Source organism: Canis lupus, chromosome 1 (genome assembly GCF_003254725.2).
Source record: "Canis lupus dingo isolate Sandy chromosome 1, ASM325472v2, whole genome shotgun sequence".
NCBI classification, from domain to species: Eukaryota; Metazoa; Chordata; class Mammalia; order Carnivora; family Canidae; genus Canis; species Canis lupus.
This window is the reverse complement of record NC_064243.1, coordinates 72,213,904-72,234,118: the sequence shown is the minus strand read 5'-3', so window position 1 is coordinate 72,234,118 and position 20,215 is coordinate 72,213,904. Positions and strand designations below refer to the sequence as shown.

The 20,215-nt window shown below is 43.1% G+C and overlaps 1 protein-coding gene across 1 annotated transcript in view; it reads right to left on the bottom strand.

Annotated features, from left to right (window-relative positions):
• Positions 1-620: 620 nt before the first annotated feature.
• FBP2 (fructose-bisphosphatase 2) overlaps positions 621-20,215 on the bottom strand; it is a 32,740-nt gene continuing 13,145 nt past the window's right edge. The window contains exons 4-7 of the mRNA XM_025423145.3: positions 14,143-14,283; positions 11,870-12,007; positions 4,819-4,938; positions 621-1,038 (exon numbers count right to left, since the gene is read on the bottom strand). Of these exons, the coding sequence (XP_025278930.1) occupies positions 844-1,038; positions 4,819-4,938; positions 11,870-12,007; positions 14,143-14,283 (594 nt within the window). The 3' untranslated portion in view covers positions 621-843. The remainder of the gene's footprint in view (positions 1,039-4,818; positions 4,939-11,869; positions 12,008-14,142; positions 14,284-20,215) is intronic.

The window sequence follows — 20,215 nt, the reverse complement described above, 5'->3', positions numbered from 1 at the left end:
AAGCAGGCTGGCCGCTCCGGGGGCCGCGCAGCCCCGGCCCGCGCCCAGCCAGGCCCAGCCAAGCGCCTGGCGCCCCCCTCCGACCCGGCTGCGCGCCTCGCCTCCGCGGCTCCCGGCCGGCCCTTCGTCTGCAGAGGACAAGCACGCTGCTCCAAGGCCCTCCAGAAAAGGGAGCAGCCTTTCCCTGAGCAAAACCCAGGGATCCACTCGCCACCGATGCCGACTTTCTCCCTCTTCCTGACTTGGCTCCGAGAACCAGACTTCCTCCCTTTCGGGCCTCGCGGCTTCCCAATCCCCCGGTTCAGGGCTGTGAACTTTGCTTCTGCCAGAATCACTTGCTCCAAATATGCAGATTGTTTCTGTACTCTTCCCATCTTGCTCCTGATTTTTCAAACAGGTGAAGGTTGGTCTGGTTGTACTGGAAGAACAAAGCAAGTTCAAGGTGCCCCTACTACTCCACTGTCTTGGAACCACGAGGTTCAAATTTTAAAAGAACCGAAACAAATTCTTAAGTGATCTCTAAACTTTTGCCCACAAGTCTGTGGTGGCCGATTCCCTGGCCGACACACTTGGTACTATAACCCTATTAGCTGCTGTTCACGAGAGAAGACAGGTCAAAGTTGTTCTTTCCACATGTGGGTTTTTATTTTGAGCCCTTCACACCCAGCACAGAATTGCCTCTGGCTTCAAGAGCTGCGAGGAGCACTTTGCTGTGATCTTCTCGGTGTGATTTAAGAGCTTTGCCTTTTGTTACCCATCACCACTGTTTATAATTATTATTCACTCAAGGCCCTTAATAAAAAGGACAAGACAAAGACAAGGCAGTTTTCAGGGTCAAACCCACTACCTGCCTGCCTGGCTTTTCTGTACACAGGTGAGGTACTCCTGCACATCATCCGGGGACCCCAGAATGAGGGGGACTCGTTGGTGAATGGTCTCTGGCTTCACATCCAGCACGGGCTGAGTGCCTGTGGTCGCCAGGCCTCCAGCCTGCTCTATGATATAGGCCACGGGATTGCACTCATACAGGAGCCGGAGCTGTGGGAGAAACAAGAGTCAGGTGGACAAGCTCTGCAAGTTGCCAGATATCCCAAGCCATGCCCCTTTTAAAGCTCAACAGGGAATTGCAGCTACTGAACTTCTGGTTTGTTAGCCCAAATGCAACGGACACCCCAGCAGAGTGAGCTTCCAGAAGTCAGGACCCCCCAGAAGCCCAGGCGCATCAGATGATGTTCATCGCCATGTCTTTGGGGCACCACTGGTTAGTATCTACTGTCTTGTGACCTCTGTGTTTACAAGAGACCTGCCTCCTCCCCCTGAGAATATGGGATCCAGATACTTGTTTGCTGTTGGCTCAGCAGTGAGGCAAACTGACTCTGAGGCCTGGTCAGGAGCCTCTGTATGTGAGGCCTTAGGGCTAGGAGGAAGTCCAGCTTGGATGGGGTGAAAGGTCACCTGGAGAGTACGGGGTAGCCTCTTAGGATAACTTCCCATCCAAGATCGTGTGGAGGAATCCCATACCTCAAGTGTCAGCATGACTAGGTAGTTTGTTGGGGTTGAAATGGCCTTTTCTCGTGGCCACTGAGACTGAGTTAACGACCACTGCTTGCACTCCCACGGCATCCTGCACGTCCTTCTGCATGCGTTTGTCACACTGAGGTTGGTTTCATATCTGCCTTCCTCCTTACATGCTCACCCTTGAGGGCAGGGACAGAGTCTGTCTTGGCGGATCACTATGGCACCTCCCCTCCCAGTACTGTCTGATGCAGGAGACAAGGCTCCTGTGTCCCTCGCCCATGGCCTCCCAGTGGAAGGCAGAAATGGGCGGGGTGTGGAGGGTCAAGTCAGCCTGTGCCCTGCTTGCTACATTGGGCCCGTGGACACAGGGCCAAGCCTATCCTGAGGAAAGACTACCTTTTCTAAGAGGTACCATAGGAACTAGCAGGTGCCTGCCCTGTACCCAGTGAGTCCTTGGGGAATTGAATTGAAATGGGCTGGACCCAAAGGCTTTTTTAGGTCTCTTTCTCTGTGTTGTCATTCCCTCCTCACCACCCCCACCCCACCACCAGACACCCACATACATCACATCAGATTCAGAGTGACAGTCTAGCTGCACGTTCTAACTCAATATCATATTATCTTCTCCTTCCTGCCCCAAAAGCTGCAAAAGCTGTGCAAAACCTGTTTTTTTTTTTTATTTTTATTTATTTATGATAGTCACACACACACACACAGAGGCAGAGAGAGGCAGAGACATAGGCAGAGGGAGAAGCAGGCTCCATGCACCCGGAGCCCAACGTGGGATTCGATCCCAGATCTCCAGGATCGCGCCCTGGGCCAAAGGCAGGCGCCAAACCGCTGCGCTACCCAGGGATCCCCCAAAACCTGTATTGAAAAGAAAACAAGCTCCTTTCTGTAATCGGCTTACAAAATGGTGAAGCCAGCTCTCTGCAGCCTTTTTTTCTTTGCTTCAAATCCATTCTGAAGATCATTGGAAACTACTTTGAGAAGCAGTCAAATCTTGCTGATTTTTGAATTATTGTTATTTCATGGTGGGAAGCAAAATGTCTCTGGTCTAGGTTGGAGAGCCAGGTATTCAGGAGAAAGTAAGTCAAGACTCCAGGGGGCCATTTACTGCCATTTTGGTAAAACAGTGTACACTACCCTTACTCTAGACCTCCAGCTCTTGGAGTAATGGGTATCCTGGCAAGTGCAAAGAAGCCCCACTGGCTGTGGACACAATTGGATCTGCGAGTTTTGTCCCTGATCATCCACAGGAGGGACACTGGAGGCCAATTGGTCCTGCACAGCTACCTAACAGCTTGTAGCACTCCACTCTTTCCTCTCCTTTTCCTTGCTCTGGGCACTTGAGGATAGGGGATTTGGGATGTTTGACAATAAAGCCTCCGATTGTCACCAAGTAGCCTTTGTTTGTACCATTTTGATTCAGATACTTAAGAAAAAAAGTACAGCATCTTCACATAAAATTTGTCTTTGAGCCAAGGTTACCCTTCACCTAAAGTTGTTCTTGTAGTAAATTCATCTTAAAACACAACATGCAGGTCTTCATGTTACTTTGGCCTGCAGCCCACGTGATCTACTTTTTTCTGCAACTAAATCTAAACAGATAAACAGAGACAAGCACACACAGGAGAAAAGGCATACACAATCACCCCACCCCAAAAACACACAGCAAGGATGCCTGGGTGGCTCAGCGGTTGAGCATCTGCCTTTGGCTCAGGGCATGATCCTGGAGTCCCAGGACTGAGTCCCACATCGAGCTCCTGTAGGGAGCCTCCTTCTCCCTTTGCCTGTGTCTCTGCCTCTCTGTCTCTCTCTCTGTCTCTCTCTCTCTCTGTCTCTCATGAATAAATAAATAAAATATTAAAACAAAAAAACACAGCAATGCCCACACAGATACCAGGAAAGCTAAAACACAGAGTTCAGGAACCAATGTACTTTCAACAGGGATGGCGGGGATGGTGCTATGAATATAGATCTACATGGAATTATATGTGCTTATGGAAATGTCCATGTAACTATATGTGCATATTTTCTGACTCATCTTAAATCATTTTAACAATTAGTAACAAATAGCCTAACCTTTTCTGTGTTGGAACTTAGTAGACAGCACTCCCTCATTTTCTAAATCTTATTTAATACCCTGTGCCAGTATCTTTTATGCAGAATTGTCTGTAACTCTTACTTCTAAAGGTTATGATAGGGAACCCTGGGTGGCGCAGCGGTTTAGTGCCTGCCTTTGGCCCAGGGCGTGATCCTGGAGACCCGGGATCGAATCTCACGTCGGGCTCCCGGTGCATGGAGCCTGCTTCTCCCTCTGCTTGTGTCTCTGCCTCTCTCTCTCTCTCTCTCTCTCTCTGTGACTATCATAAATAAATAAAAATTTTTTAAAAATTTAAAAAAAAATAAAGGTTATGATATACCTGAGCTAAATATTCACATGAAGAGAAACTCCTGATACACCAATCTGCATATTAAAAATCTTCCCTCTGGTCTCATGTGCTCTTAGATTTCTTATCATGGCTTTGAAACTGTCATTCCAGTAATTCAAATTGCACATCCTGGGAGACAAATATACATGTGGCCAGTTGTTGGTATATGTGAGAGTGTATTAGATCTTTGTTTTGATTTTTTTACTTAATGATCTCTGTGATTGGTGAAAAAATCAGACATGTTTCCATGGGAGGGTCTATTCAAGATAAATGCATTTGGGTCATAAGATTCCCATCTGATAATATAAGTATTTTGGGGTTTGGGTCATAAAGTTGCAATAAGACTTTCCAGGAACTACCTTCCCAGAAGTATTGAATAAGTTCTGACCAAAAGTTCTTATTCTGGAGTTTGGGAACTCTCCAGAGGATTCATGGGTAAACTTCAAGTCATCTGTGAACCCCCTAAAAACATATGTAATATATCTGTTTATGTGCATTTCTTTCCCCTGGGAAGTGGATCCATACCTTCTGTTAGATTCTCAAATGGTCTATAACCCAGAATCAGGTGGTGCTGAAGCTACAGGCACAGCATGTAGAAGGTGGTAAATGACCACAGCTGACACATGGTGAATGATGGGCATGAGGCCAAGGAATGTGAAGGGTAGTGAAAATTGCCAATAACAACTTCAGCCTCTACTACAGCCTCAAAATTTATTAATAGGAAATATAGCTCATTTTTCTTCCACCTACCCACTCACAAACTGCTGTGAAGAGGTCAGAGCAGTAGCCAAAAAGCAGGCATGAAGAGAAAGGGTACTCCAACTGGCTTACTGACGGATACAGCCTATGGACAAAAAAGAATTACCTTGCCCTTCGGACTTTTCTGGTTCGCTGGATACAGGAAGACTCCTCCATAGACCAGGGTACGGTGTACATCAGCCACCATAGAGCCCACATACCGGGCCCCATAGGGAGCACTGCCATCCTAGAAGGCAGAAAGAGAAGAGGCAAGATGCTCACCTAGATTAGATACTTGTTAACCACGTATCTTAAGAGATTGGCAAAGCAAAAGAAATTAACAGTCTTCTAAGGAAAGGAGACATTGGCAGCATTTAGGATGGGATTAGACAAGCAAGAGATAGTCACCCAACAAAAAAGAATTGAATTGCAATAAAAGCAGGCACTATAGGTGATTCCGAACCCTGAATATTAGATGGAATACAAAACCTGCCAATTACTCTCCTAGGTAATAATATGAGTAGCACTGAACAGAAATCTTGTGTAAACTCAGCTCAATAAATAATTTTTCAGTATCTTATTTCTGCCTGGCATCAGGCCAGGCCCTGAGGATGCCAAAATCAGAAAGACAGTCTCTGCCCCAAGGAACTCACCAACTGAAGGGGAAGACTAGCATATATAAATGAGTAAGATTTCAAAACACAGAGTTCAGGGTTCAGGAACCAATGGTACTTTCAACAGGGATGGTGGGGATGGTGCTATGAATATAGATCTACATGGAATTATATGTGCCTATGGAAATGTCTATGAAACTAAATATGCGTGCATATTTTCTGACTCATTTTAAATCATTTTAACAATTAGTAACAAATAGCCTAACCTTTTCTGTGTTGGAACTTAGTAGACAGCACTTCCTCATTTTCTAGATCTTATTTAATACCCTGTGCCAGTATCTCTTATGCAGAATTGTCTGTGACTCTTACAATTAAAAAATAAATGAATTTAAAATTTTATGATAAAAAGATGAATAACCCAATTTTTAAAATAGACCAAAAACTTACCTTATACCACATGACAAATACACTCAAAGTGGAACCTACACATAAGAGCTAAGACTATAAAATTCTAAGAAAATATCAACAGACTTTTGGGAGAAGAAACTTGAGAGAAATGGTATTAAAATTATCTGGCAAAGAAAACCGGAACATTTGGGAAAATGAAGAACAAGGAAAGAGTATCTCTACCAAATCTAAGAGCACGCAGTGAATTAACAATATTTACATATGCAAAGAAGAAATGCAAACACCCACCAGTAGATCAGAATAGAGTCTAGTCTTGGGCATTAAGAAAGATGAGAATTTCATTTATGCTGAACAGGACCTTTCAATCAGCATGAGACAGGATTATTAGCCAAAGAACAGCACTGTGCAAGCTGCTTAGAGAAGAGGGGGGAAGGATCCCTACCTCATTCTTTACACCCAGATTATTTCAACATGGAGAGAGACTTGAAAGGAGAAAATCACAAATAATTTAGAATAAGGCTGTCCAATGAAGTTCTCTGTAGTGATGAAAACACTTTTTATAACCACTGGCCCAAAGTAACCATGTGTGAGGTCTGGTAACGAGACGAAGTGTAGATGAAAACAGAATTTTACATGTTATTTACTGGTAATTACATGTGGCTAGTAGCTACTCTACTGGGCAGTACAGTACAGGAAACATGAGTACATTAATTCATAATCTAGAACACAACCATTAGTTACAAAGAAAAATAAATATAAAATTGCAAATACCTCTGTAGAATCAAAAGCTGAAAGTCTACCCATATTTCTAACATGAGTAACAGACAAAAGATAAGTTTCCTTCATTTACTAAGTGCGTATAAAGCAACAAGAAACAGATAATACTAATTAAATATTTGCTAAGGACAGAAATAGGCAATTTACTAAGACAAAAGTTGATGCTCGGTAAGTACAAGGAAACTTGTAAGACATAAGCCATCATTAAATATGTGCAAATCAAGCCACAAGGTTCACCTTTTTACCATCAGATGAACACAAATTTTAAAAGATTCACCATATCTCGCACAGGCAGGGACACAGGGAAATGGGCACTCTTTCATATGATGCCGTAACATATAAACTGATGCAACTTTTCTGAAGAATACTTGGTGACATCAGCATGTGAGATGCACATACCCTTTGACCCAGCAACTTCAGCAAGACATGTGTCCTACAGATACACCTGCAAAGGTCACAAGCACACACATTTGGAATCTCCGCTGCAGCTTTGTGTCAATCTCCAAATCATGACAAAGAAAATCAGTGAGACTAACATGCTCTGCCTGGTGTTCTAAAAGGGGCAGGTATGGAGGTGGGTAAGCGTAATCCTTCCTGCCACCCCAGCTCAAAGAATAAAAGCAACACTTGGCAGTGGTCATCCCTGGAAAGAGCAACTTGACTGGGGTTAGGGAATGGGGGAGGCTTTCATTTTTAATTTTGCATAATTCTGTATGCTTTACATGCCCTAATCTTAGATTACATTTTAAAATTGAAGTAGAATTCAAAAATAAATAAATAAAATAAAATAAAATTGAAGTAAAATTCACATCAGCCCCTAGCAACCACTGATCTGCCTTATGTCTCTACACACTGACCTTATCCTTGCAACTGGCTCTTTCCACTTAACATAAATGTTTTAGAAATTATCCATGCAGTGGTATAGATCAGTTCTTCATTCCTTCTTATGGGTGAATAATACTCCCTTTTCTGAATGTACCAGCTTTTATCCATCCACTCATCACTTGATGGACATTTGAGTTTTTCCACTTTGGGTTATTGTAAATAATGCTGCTATGAACATGTGTGTGCAATTTTTTTATGAATATCTGTTTTCAGTTATTTGAAGTATATACATAGGACCAGAATTGCTGGGTCATATGGTCATTCTATGTTTAACTTTTGAGATACGTTACTTTTTAAATTTTGTTAACAAGAATAGAAACCAGTTTCAATCAAGTGGAAACATTACAAACTATTTATTGTCTTCTTCTTTGAGCCTTTCTTTCTTTAGAAAGAGTTAAAAGTACTTAATTAAAGAAATAAAGAAAGCGACAGCTTCATGCCAACACCCACAGGCCAGCCTCTCCTGTCTTCACCTCTGCCCCTCTCTCTTCACAGAGAATTGCTGAGGGAAGGGGGCACAGATTACTTTCCCTAATTTCCCTTTAATCTTTCTAGGGGATCACTGCAAACCTCCACCACAGCCAGGAGGACGCCCATTCCCATTTGACCAAAGTCAAAATTCCTTTTTGTATTTATAGGCGGATATTCTAGAATCCAACTTGGGTTTCATTGTCTTTCTGTCTTATTAGTCAGAACTGGACACTCCCAAGAATATCCAGCACTTCAGTCAAAATGATTATTGTTTCTACATCAAGAAGAAAGTCCTTCCCTGGACTCTCAAGTGTTGCCTGAGGAAACTACCTGACATTCACACTGCTTTCCTGCTGTTACATGTAGACTAAACTTCCTGGGGCCAGAATCAACTAATCTCTAGTCTCCAATGTATGGAACTTGTAAGGGATTTTATGTGAAAAGCAAGCAAGAAAAGCCAAAACCTCCTAGAGACAAAACAACTCCTTTTATGCTAGGGGCAGATGCATATTAAGTCTAGAATTTCACATTAATAAACAACTGGAGGATTCTGGAGACTTGCTATATGTTGGGGAATATGTCCCTTCCTTTGCTGTTGAGAAGGGTCTCATCGTTGAATCAGTATTGAAATATTGATTAATACATTGGGCTCAATAGTCTACCATTTCCATGATAAGTGAACACTGACTTTTTTATTTTCTAAGGGGACTGCTCCACTGAACAACTATTGCAGAATGAGGAGGAGATGAGAATAATTTGCTGTTTAGATCCTACTGCATGAGTCCCACCTGTTTGTCAGCAAACAGGGTGCAGTAATGGGTGGCCTTTCACAGGCTATTCTAGCAATGTTAACCTGTCCTGTAAATAACGCATACACTCCCCTTTACATTATTTTTGTCCCATTATCTCCATTCTATATCTGTAGATTAATTTCCTGATATAAAGAAATGTCTAAGAAACTGCCCAGCACAGTACTTTTTCAAGTGTGCATGGAAATCCATTAATGGGTGATAAGCCCATTTAATGAGAGATTACTAACATGCTTTTTTTTTTTTTTTGAAATGAGATGCAATCTAAACAAATGGAATGGAACACAACAGAATGGAACAGATCAGAATAGGGGAGCCTGGGTGGCCCAATCAGTTAAGCGTCTGCCTTCAGTTCAGATCATGATCCCAGGGCCCTGGGATGCAGCCCCCCATCAGGCTTCCTGCTCAAGGGGAAGCCCGCTTGTCCCTCTCCGTCTACCACTCCCTCTGCTTGTGCTCTCTCCTCTCTCTATTTCTGTCTCTCTCTCAAATAAATCAATAAAATCTTAAAAAAAAAAAAAAAGAACAGAACAGAATTGAATTGAATAGAAAAGTGAAAAGGTAAAAGTATCTTAAAACACATCGAGATTAAGGCAATTTATTTCAGTGGGGCCTGTGTGAGTGTGTACATGCACACTGGCACACATATGCTCTGAATTAGATGTAAAATGCATTTGTTATTAATGTTCACAGTCAAAAATTCTTCAGAGCCACTGGTCTAATTGACCTTTCTTACTCCTGAGCTGTCTCTGGGGAAACTGTATAGATCTTCTTAAGGCATTTATTCCATTTTGTAAAATTACAAGGAGTAGTTTACCTTAGAACCTGAGTATCTTTCTTCTAGGAGTAGTAACACTATCTAAGCTGGACTGTGAGAAAGGATACAAGAGAAATACATTTTTTTTAAGAGCACAGAGTATTATTTGAGAGGAGAAAAAGTTAAAATGGAATTGGGAAAGATCTTAATATCTTCTAAGAGTTTCAGTTTTACTGAAACTTTATCTTCCCTGACTTTATAATTACCTTTTTATGTGGTTTTCCATTTGGGAGCTCATCCTGTGGTAAGATTTAAAGGCACACCAACCTGCTGTTGGTCATTCATGAGCTGATGCCTTATTTCCCATTTGAAACCTCTCCTTCCAGGAAACAACAAATGTTGGAGAGGATGCGGAGAAAAGGGAACCCTCTTACACTGTTGGTGGGAATGTGAACTGGTGCAGCCACTCTGGAAAACTGTGTGGAGGTTCCTCAAAGAGTTAAAAATAGACCTGCCCTACAACCCAGCAATTGCACTGCTGGGGATTTACCCCAAAGATTCAGATGCAATGAAACGCTGGGACACCTGCACCCCGATGTTTATAGCAGCAATGTCCATAATAGCCAAACTGTGGAAGGAGCCTCGGTGTCCATCGAAAGATGAATGGATAAAGAAGATGTGGTCTATGTATACAATGGAATATTCCTCAGCCATTAGAAACGACAAATACCCACCATTTGCTTCAACGTGGATGGAACTGGAGGGTATTATGCTGAGTGAAGTAAGTCAATCGGAGAAGGACAAACATTATATGTTCTCATTCATTTGGGGAATATAAATAATAGTGAAAGGGAATATAAGGGAAGGGAGAAGAAATGTGTGGGAAATATCAGAAAGGGAGACAGAACATAAAGACTCCTAACTCTGGGAAATGAACTAGGGGTGGTGGAAGGGGAGGAGGGCAGGGGGTGGGGGTGAGTGGGTGACGGGCACTGAGGGGGACACTTGACGGGATGAGCACTGGGTGTTATTCTGTACGTTGGTAAATTGAACACCAATAAAAAATTAATTTATTAAAAAAAAGAAACCTCTCCTTCAAAGACATTTATGGTATTCTTTGTATAGAGCTGTTATTTTTTTAGTGGTAACATAAATATCCTTTTTATGGGCTCTAGAGGAGGCACTTTAGCTTAGAATGGGAACCACTATAAAACATCTCCAAGATCAGGAACCTGTAAACAATTTTGACTTTATCATTCACATCCTGTTACTTTGCCCTCAAGACATTGGATGGGTTTGTGCATGATGGCAAAATATGACCCTATAAAAGAGAGGTACAGGAAACTGACTTTTGAGAACTTCAATTTAAAAATAAATGAAAAGGGCAGCCCAGGTGGCTCAGTGGTTTAGTGCCGCCTTCAGTCCAGGGTGTGATCCTGGAGACCCGGGATCGAGTCCCATGTCGGGCTCCCTGCATGGAGCCTGCTTCTTCCTCGCCTGTGTCTCTGCCTCGCTCTCTCTCTCTCTCTCTCTCTCTGTGTGTGTCTCATGAATAAATAAATAAAAATCTTTAAAAAAATAAAAGAAAAAGAAAAAGAAAAAGAAATGAAAGAAAGTAGAAAACTCTCTATAGCTTTAGTGTGAGGTAAAAAAGGGCAGGTCCCAGCATCCTGTTAACTGACTGCCACCTGGGACCATGGAATCACCAACTCTTTTCCCTTGGAGTTCATGAGGACTTCTAGGGACAGCCAAGCTGGCAACCATACCACTGCATTTCCATCACAGGATAAAGGGCCCCTCTTTTGACATTCCCCAGAATTTGGTGAGAGAAGGTCCCACTTATAAACAAGCTTGCATTCGTCTTCTAATTTAGATTAGACTTGACACACTTGATCTGGAAATTCTTTGACTCTGCTCCCATATCTGTCTTAAAATCTCTCTTAGTATGGTGAACATACTGAATGGATTGTTTGGGCTGCATTAGTAGCCACATGCAGTCCAGGACTTGGTAATCCTGTTGAGAGACAAAGAATATCCTAAAGCTTGGGGTAAACACAAGGCCCTGATATTAGGGTATATGAATGGGACTTTCAAATATAAGTACTTCACCTAAAAGCAAATATAAGTGAGGGATCAGAATCTAATAGGTGGTGGTTCAGCAAGCAAATGACCTGAGAGGTTCTGGCCTAAATAAACCCTGAAATTTGGAAATTTGTTTTCTTTATAAATAACATCTCCTGGAAAAACTCAACTCGGGAGTATTATCTTGAGTAGGTCTTTAGCTGTGAAAAATGTGGCTGATTTATGAAGAAAGGTAGATTCCACCATTCTCATACTGACCAGAGCCATAAACAGCAGCATCCACCTCTTTCAACCAGGCCCCCAAAGCTGCCACCCCAACAGAGACCCACTGAGGCAGCATTCTCCCGGCTACTGCCTTAGGTTTCCTTCACTCACCTCAGGAAATTTCTTTTTCTGCACGTATTCTGAGGTGGCAGCATCAAAATACTTGGCATAACCCTCATTGAGACTGTAAATCTTTCCTTTCTGTTTTATCTTGACATCTTTTTCCACTAGGACAAATTCACCAAGTGCCTAGAAAGATGAAAAGAAACACCTGGAAGGAGATAGATACCAGGAAACAAAAGCTAACAGCACATTCCCCAATAATCAGAGAGCATCAGAAGATGTGGGCCTGCTTGAGGAGCCCAGCTGTGCCACATCCTTCTGCAGTGCCAGTAGTACTCTAGCAAGAGAGGATATAATTCAAAGGAAAGAGGGAAAGCTCCGTTGGTAAATTTTACTGCCTGCCAGGTTACTCATTTATGGAGAAACTTGAAGTCTTAATGCCTCAAGTTCTCATCCCTAGTTAATTCCTAATTTTGGCCAGAAGATTTATGCCATCAACAATAAGAGGAAGAAGTTTCATGAATGGGATGTGTCATAAAGGTGGGGGATGCAGTTCCCCTACTAATGTGTGGTCCATTTATTGTAATGACTCAGCCTTAGGAGCCAGGAAAAGTTGCCTGTGATTCTTATACAGGGTAATGAGGAAATCCCTTCAATCAGAAACTGTATTCACTTGGCATAAGGAATAAAAAGGATAGACATGAAAGAAATCTACAGAATTACTAATAAAATGGTGCTCAGTGTGCCAGCTATGGTAACTCTGCAGGACATCCCTCAGGTACCTATTTATCTGAGTGCTTATGGATGTGATTAGCTGACTGCAGGTAACACCTTGAAAGGCTGGATGTCTCTCTAAGTCACTAGGAGGAAATCTAGGCTTGGAAATATAATCAGTTTTAATGAACTTCAAAGACTAAGAAAGTGAAATCCCCAGGGTGACAGCTCACAGCTATCAGCTAGACTGGAAGGTTCCTAATAAGCATAGGAATTTACATTCCCAAAGTATAAAGAGGCAGGACCATGCTGACCATGTCTGAATCAAGACAATGATGAGAACACTCAGCAACCACTAAAGTAACTAAACATCTCTCCTCTGCTGTATGTGAGTGGGGACTTCTTTACCAATGAATCGCTACCTTCGCTTTAATCTTCCCACCTCCTAGATAAAAATTACTGATACACAATCATTAATTGTACCTCCTCCCAAGCCAGAACTGACCCTCTCTTTCTTAAATCCTCTTGAGACCATCAAGCAAAAGCCGACTTGCTATAAAGTCCATCCCAGCTCCCTCCTAGCATGACAGTCTACCATTCTTCTAGAGAACAGCACATCCATCCTTATTCAGTAAACCCAACTTCTTTCTATTATAGACAAGTTCCTGACAGTCTCTGGCTCATGAGCTTTAATAACTTGCTGTGGACATTTGTTGCTTTGGAGCAGCCCAGTGTGGAGTAACACTTCCTAAAAGCAGCCTAACTCCCTTTGAAGAGTTAACTCTTCTCATTGGATGCCAGTCCAGGAAGACTAAGCTGATCTTCCTCTGGTCCAAAATCAGGCATTTGACTTAGCTTGGCAAATTAGATACTCCTCCCTGGCAACTAAAACCTGAGTGAGAAACACAAAATCAGGGACAGTGTCCAGACCAGACTGGCCATGCTGCAAGCCCATCCATTCCTGGAACTCCTGTATCCTGGTCCCCAAGACCTGCCCATTTCTAGCCTATGTTCTGAGCTTTACCATTAATATGATAATATCCTTTACTTAATTGGGAAGAACACGTACATGATCAGGAATCCCACAAACCTGTGCTGTCCAATAGAGTAGCTACTAGCCACATGTGGCAATTTAAGTTAATCTGAGTTTCTTAGTCACTCTAACCACATTGCAAATGTTCAATAGCCATAGGAGGCTAGTGGCTACCATATTGGACAGCCCAGATTTAGAACACATCCATGGTCACAGAAAGTTTTATTGGATGGTGCTACTCTAAAAAATCCATGTTTCTGTCTACACATTGGCAACATTAGGATTTTTTAAATTATTGTATTCCCATAAGTCAAAAAGGTGGAATGCATTTTTGGATTAGAAACTCCTTAAGGACAGAGCCTGGGTTGCTATGACAAACCTATAGAACACTTCAAATGCCCTCCACTGGACAGGGATCATTAATGATTTCTAATGTTGGTGTTGATTCCCTAACTAGATACTCTTGTCCCTAAAGTAAGTATTAAGAATGACAAAAAATTACCCCAGTGGATTGGAATTAAGCACAGAGGCAGATGGAGTCCTAAGTACTGATACTGCCATATTGGGTACTTACTGGGTCAAGCATGAAGAGGTCCACTCCTTGCCCAGTGGAAAGAGCCACCAGGGTTGCACTACCATAGAGGGCATAGCCTGCAGCCACAATATTTCGGCCTGGCTGCAAAGCATCCTTTTCAGAAGGTTCGTCCTCTGAGGTCTGTAGAAGAGAAAAGAGAAACATAGGGTGTTACTGTCTCTGGAAAGAACCATTTGCCAGAGGCCTGGGCTTCAGATCTCCACTGAAGGAAGTGCAGTTCTCAGAATTTTAAGCTGAGGCAAATGCATCTGGAGGAGATGCATTACCATGGTAACAAATGGTTCCTGCTGAGCCATTAACAAAGGCCATTCTAGCACTTCTCCCTAGTTTCTGAACATATTCATCTGCATCCTGCACAAAGCACCCCAAGATGCTAAACCACAGCCCCCCTTAATAATTATAAGCCATGCTCCTTGACTGTTACAACAACCAAGGCCATGAAACTCTGATCGTGTGCCCTATCTCGTTATACATACTCAACAACATTCTGAAGGAAATACCTTTATCATCTCCATTGTGTAGATGCAACTCTCAGGGCCTGAATGTTTGGATAACTCACCTGATACTAGAAAGCCTCAGAGCTGGAGTCAAGCCCAGGCAGCCTGGCTCAGGGCTCTTCCCTGTTCCATATGCTGTACCTGGAAGGCCTTGCCCTTGCCTGCCCCCCACCTCCACCCTAACATCACTGTGGATGGCAGATGTGAAAGGAGTTTTGAAGGAGAGGCAAATGGGCACTCTTCAATCAACTCTTCAAATCAGAAGACCTAGATGGATTCAGTTCCACAGACCATGGCGAATAGCTATGACAAATGTGACAAGGTGAGGCTCCAAACTCACTTTCCCATAGTCTGTTATTTATACCCAAGGAACGTGGTGCTTGGTCCTCAAGGGTTAAATACAAACTGTTGGCCTCACTGCTTCTGAGCTATTCGATTTCCCACTCTCTGTTTTCTAGTACAGCTACCTCAGCTGTTTAATTAAATGCCCTGTTCTCTCTAGATACCAGTGGATTTTGTCTAAAAGGCCAGTCCAGAAATACTACATAGTGATTTCCTGTTGAGCAGAAAACTCCAGAGAATTGCAAAGTGGTGGAGGTGAACAAAATACCTTTAAAATTATGAAGACAGGGGGATCCCTGGATGGCTCAGCAGTTTAGTGCCTGCCTTCGGCCCAGGGTGTGATCCTGGAGTCCCAGGATCAAGTCCCAGATCAGGCTCCCTGCATGGAGCCTGCTTCTCCCTCTGCCTGTGTCTCTGCCTCTCTCTCTCTCTCTCTCTCTCTCATGAATAAATAAATAAAATCTTTTTAAAAAATTATGAAGACATATTGGTGCTTATGTAAATAGGAATCAGAACAACAATATTGAGCTGTATATCAGACACATTAAAAATGTCAATTATGCTAATTAACTCCCCTGAAGAATAACTTCTTCAGGGTAAAATAGTAATTTTTATTTATATGGGGCTTTATATGTTTCAAAGTACTTTCACATCATCATGCTTTTTGTAAAACAATGGAGAGTCTCCCTAACCCGCATTAAAAGTGAAGGGATGGAGGTCAGGAGGGGTACTCACACATTTTGAAACCAGTGAGTGATAAAGCTAGGATGGACCCACATCTCCCAATCCTAAGCCAGCATCCTTCTCAATACTGTCACAGAATATGGGGCCAAGTGGCCCTTTGCTAGTAATATCCTAACGACTTCACTGTAAATCAAATTTTACCGATCTTTAAAGATGGTAAATTCCTGGAGCACCTGGGTGGCTCAGTCAATTAAGCGTCCAATTCTTGATTTCTGCTCAGGTCATGATCTCAGGGTTGTAAGATCAAGCCCCAGGTCAGGCTCTGCACTGAGCACAGAGTCTGCTTAAGATTCTCCCCCTCTCTCCCTCTGCCTCTCCCCTGCTCACATGCAGGGTCTCTCTCTCTCAAAAAAAAAAAAAAATGGTAAATTTATTTTAATGATTTTTCCTTATCTTCTCACCTTACAGTCTTTCAAATAACTTTTTTTCTTGCATCTAATTACATTTCCATCTGACTTGCTCATATGTTCAGTAAATTGGCCTTATTTTCAGATTTTCAGACCACATACAGATTCTGGGAACCAGGCCCCAAAACAGATTCTCAAAGTGGACCAGCATCATAAGCACCCCCTGGGATCTTGTTAGGCGTACAAATACTTGCCTTCCACCCCAATCTGGCCAGACCTACAATATCAGAATCTCTGGGCCTCAGAATCAGACCTCTAGGTGATTCTGAGGCATGCTGGTTTGGGAACCATTGCTCTAAAGTATGTGTTCTTAAGAATCTTCAGGAAAAGGCTCTTTATTAAAATCTTTAGTCTTCACCATTGAAGCTTTGGAAACACCTTCATTTGGCCCCAGAAGGACCACATTTTCTATGTATAAAACCAGAGCTCTGTCCTGCTGATTTCTCCCTGACCAGAGGCTATCTTTCCTGTGAGCTGTGATCCTCCAGCCCCCATGCAGCCTAGCACCCTCTTCATGGCCCTTTGGGCTCTGTTGTGGCTTGAAAAGACCAACTCCTTCCCCACTGGCTTCACTAGCTATTAATAACAGGTTGAACTCTCTGGCTTAAAGAAATAAGAAAAAATGCTTTCTGGATCACAAGACCTCCCTCTAGCCATTGCCAATTCTCATCTTCATATATCCTGGAGTCTAGAATACGTATTTACACTAGCTATCTTTCTTCTCCTGTCCCCACTGCAGGCTACTAAATATGATCCCATCTACTATCTCAAGAGCACATTGTCCAGTCCTCCTTACCCTACCTCTGGGCAATGCTGGGTCCCTTGGCTACTGTCTCATCTTGATATGGATCTCTCCTGAGCATCTGTCTACCTCCTTCTTTTCTAGCCTGCAATATTATGATTAGAAATATTTATTTGTGCATTCAGATGACCAAAATGCATTTCTCATATATATTTACTTTTCACCCACAGTTCCTGGCTCACGCTTCCAAAAACCCTCAGACTTCCTTTAGTGTTGAGAGTGATAAAGTGTCTTTGTCATGCTGATGAATGACTTTTGGACACATCTAAGGAGGGTGCCTTGTTGTCTGGAGAACAAACCTCTGTGATTAGAAGATTGAAACTTTCAGCCCCGCCCCCTGACCTCCTGGAGCAATGGAAGGGATGGAGATTGAATCTACTGCCAATGGCCAATGATTTAATCAATCAAGCCTATGTAATGAAGCCTCCATAAAACCTTTAGAGTCTGAGGAGCTTCTGGATTGGTAAACACCCAGAGATTCAGGGAAAATGGTTGCTATCTCCAGGTAGATAGTGTTAGAAATAACTTGAATTCTTGGACACCTGCCAGTATCTAAGAATTGCTGGTGCTGTGTGGAGACCCCGCCCCCACATTGGAATTGGGTCCAGGAACCTTTCATAGCCTTCTTTCTAACTCTCTAGCCGTTCTTTCTTACTTGCTTTTGCCACCTTATTCTTCTGACCCCTTAAATGTAGGTGCCCCTCCTGGGTCCTCTCCACCCTTGGAATATCTAACCAGTACAAAATGGACTCTCTTAACTGCCACCTATCCAAAGTGTATACTTCAGTTGCTGTGAGACAAATAAATTTAATGAGGGCTTGGATAGATGCCTGACCCAAACTGGCCCAATCAGAGTCTACTCCAGAAATCCAGATTTGGGGCTAGAACACTCTGGTCTATGACAACTTGGGAGCTGTGGGATGGCACCTTTCTTCTGCCATAGGCCAGAGAGCCAGAGAAAACTTGGTCCACAGAGAGAGGAAGTGTCCACGTGGCAGGAAGGCAAGAGAAGAGACTCTTTTCTGGTCCCAGCCTTCCCTGAGGCTGGTCATATTCCTGCCTTAGTTTCCTAATCCATTCTTGGGATTTATACTAGAGCCCTAATAAAGCTCTCTTTGTAGTCTATACACTTCTCAGCAATCTCACCCACAACCAGAGTTCAAAGCCCTAAGACCTGCCAATGACTCCCAGAACTCCATGTTCATCTCCCCGGGGAGCCCAGCCTCAAAGTCACCTGCCCACCAGACATCCCTAGTCAGGTATCCCACAGATACACCAAACTCAAGACAGAATTTGTCTGCCCCATCTCACTCCCCAAAATCCCTGCTCTGCTCCCATTGCTTCCTGTTTCAGCAAATGGCACTGTCACTTGCCAGTAGAAACCTGAGGGTCACCTACCCCTCCCTTTCCCTGACCACCCTCCTTGCCCTCATCCATGCCCTCCTCCTCTCAGTCACTAAGCCCAGTCACTCCTGGCATCCACTCTTCACAGCTCTGTGGCCCCCTCTCCATCCTCACCACCACCACCACTTGGCCTCAGGTGACCTTCACTTCCTGCCTGTTCCCTCAGCTCCACCCTTACCCCATTCAGATTCATGTCACTTCTCTGTTTAAAACACTTTATTGACTTCCCACTGCCTCAACATCTGATATTCTTAATTCATTGTACAGGCCTTCCATGATCTGTCCTCTTCTGGTTGACCACCCTCATCTAATACCATCCTCTACCCGCAACCCAGCAACACTGAGCTCCTTTTCTCTTCTTGAGCATTCCTCCCTACATCTGAGCTCCAAGACTCTGTCTATGACCTTCTTTCTAGCCAGAATGGCCAGCTCCTTTCTCCTCACACCCTCTGCCTAAGGAACTCATAGTTAACCTTCAAGTCCCAGGTGAAACATCAGCTTCCCCATGGAGGCCTTCCCTAACCTCACAGTTGGTCTTCCAGATACTCGGTACTTCTCCTCGGAAGCTGCCAACACACCGTCATCATTGTGTTTAACATCTGCCTTCCTAAACACATTGTAAGCTGCATGGTGGCAGGTGCCAACTGTCTTGTTCATGCCTATTTTCCTACCATTGGGTGCAATCTGGCCCATGTTTATTTCATTCAATTGATAGACGTGCAAATACACATGCAAATTTATACACATGCATATATGTACATGCACACATACTTTTTCAGGAGCAGCCTGGGCAGGCTATTGCATAGGCATTCCCAAATTTAATCAACCTCTTGTTTAAAATTTAGATTTGGGACACCTGGGTGGCTCAGCAGTTAAGCATCTGCCTTCCAGCTCAGGGCGTGATCCTGGAGTCTCGGGGTCGAGTCCCACATTGGGCTCCCTGCATGGAGCCTGCCTCTCCCTCTGCCTGTGTCTCTGCCTCTGTGTGTCTGTGTGTGTCTCTCATGAATAAATAAAATCTTTAAAAAAATAAATAAATAAAATTTAGATTTTTCCTGAAATTTAACTTTTTGTTTTAAAATGATAGATTCACAGGAAGTTGCATAAATAGTACAGAGATACCATGTATCTTTCACCCAATTTCCCTCAAGGTTACATTGCATATATTTTACTGTAGTACAATATCAAAACCAGGAAACTGACATTGGTATTAAGTCTATGTGTCGGGATCCCTGGGTGGCACAGCGGTTTGGCGCCTGCCTTTGGCCCAGGGCGCGATCCTGGAGACCCGGGATCAAATCCCACATCGGGCTCCCGGTGAATGGAGCCTGCTTCTCCCTTTGCCTATGTCTCTGCCTCTCTCTCTCTGTGACTATCATAAATAAATAAATAAATAAATAAATAAATAAATAAATAAATAAATAAATAAATAAATAAAAATTAAAAAAAAAAGTCTATGTGTCATTTTGTGTAATTTTATCACATATGTAGACACCACATAAAGATACCTAACTACCCCATCAAGCAGAGAAATCTCTCTCATGCTACTTCTTTATGTCATACCCATCTTCCTTCCCACTCCACCATCCCCAACCTCTGGTAACCACTGATCTTTCTCCAGCTGTACAAGTCTGTCTTTTTTTTTTTTTTTTTTTTGAGGTTTGCTTATTTATTTGAGAGAAAGAGTATGCATGGGTGCAGGGGTTGGGATAGGAGCAGAAGGAGAGAACCTTTTAAGCAGACTTCCCACTGAGCACAAAGCCAGATATGGGGCTCAATCCCACAACCCATGAAATCACTTGCTAGCTGAGCCCAAACCAAGAGCTAGATGCTCAACCAACTGAGCCACCCAGTCA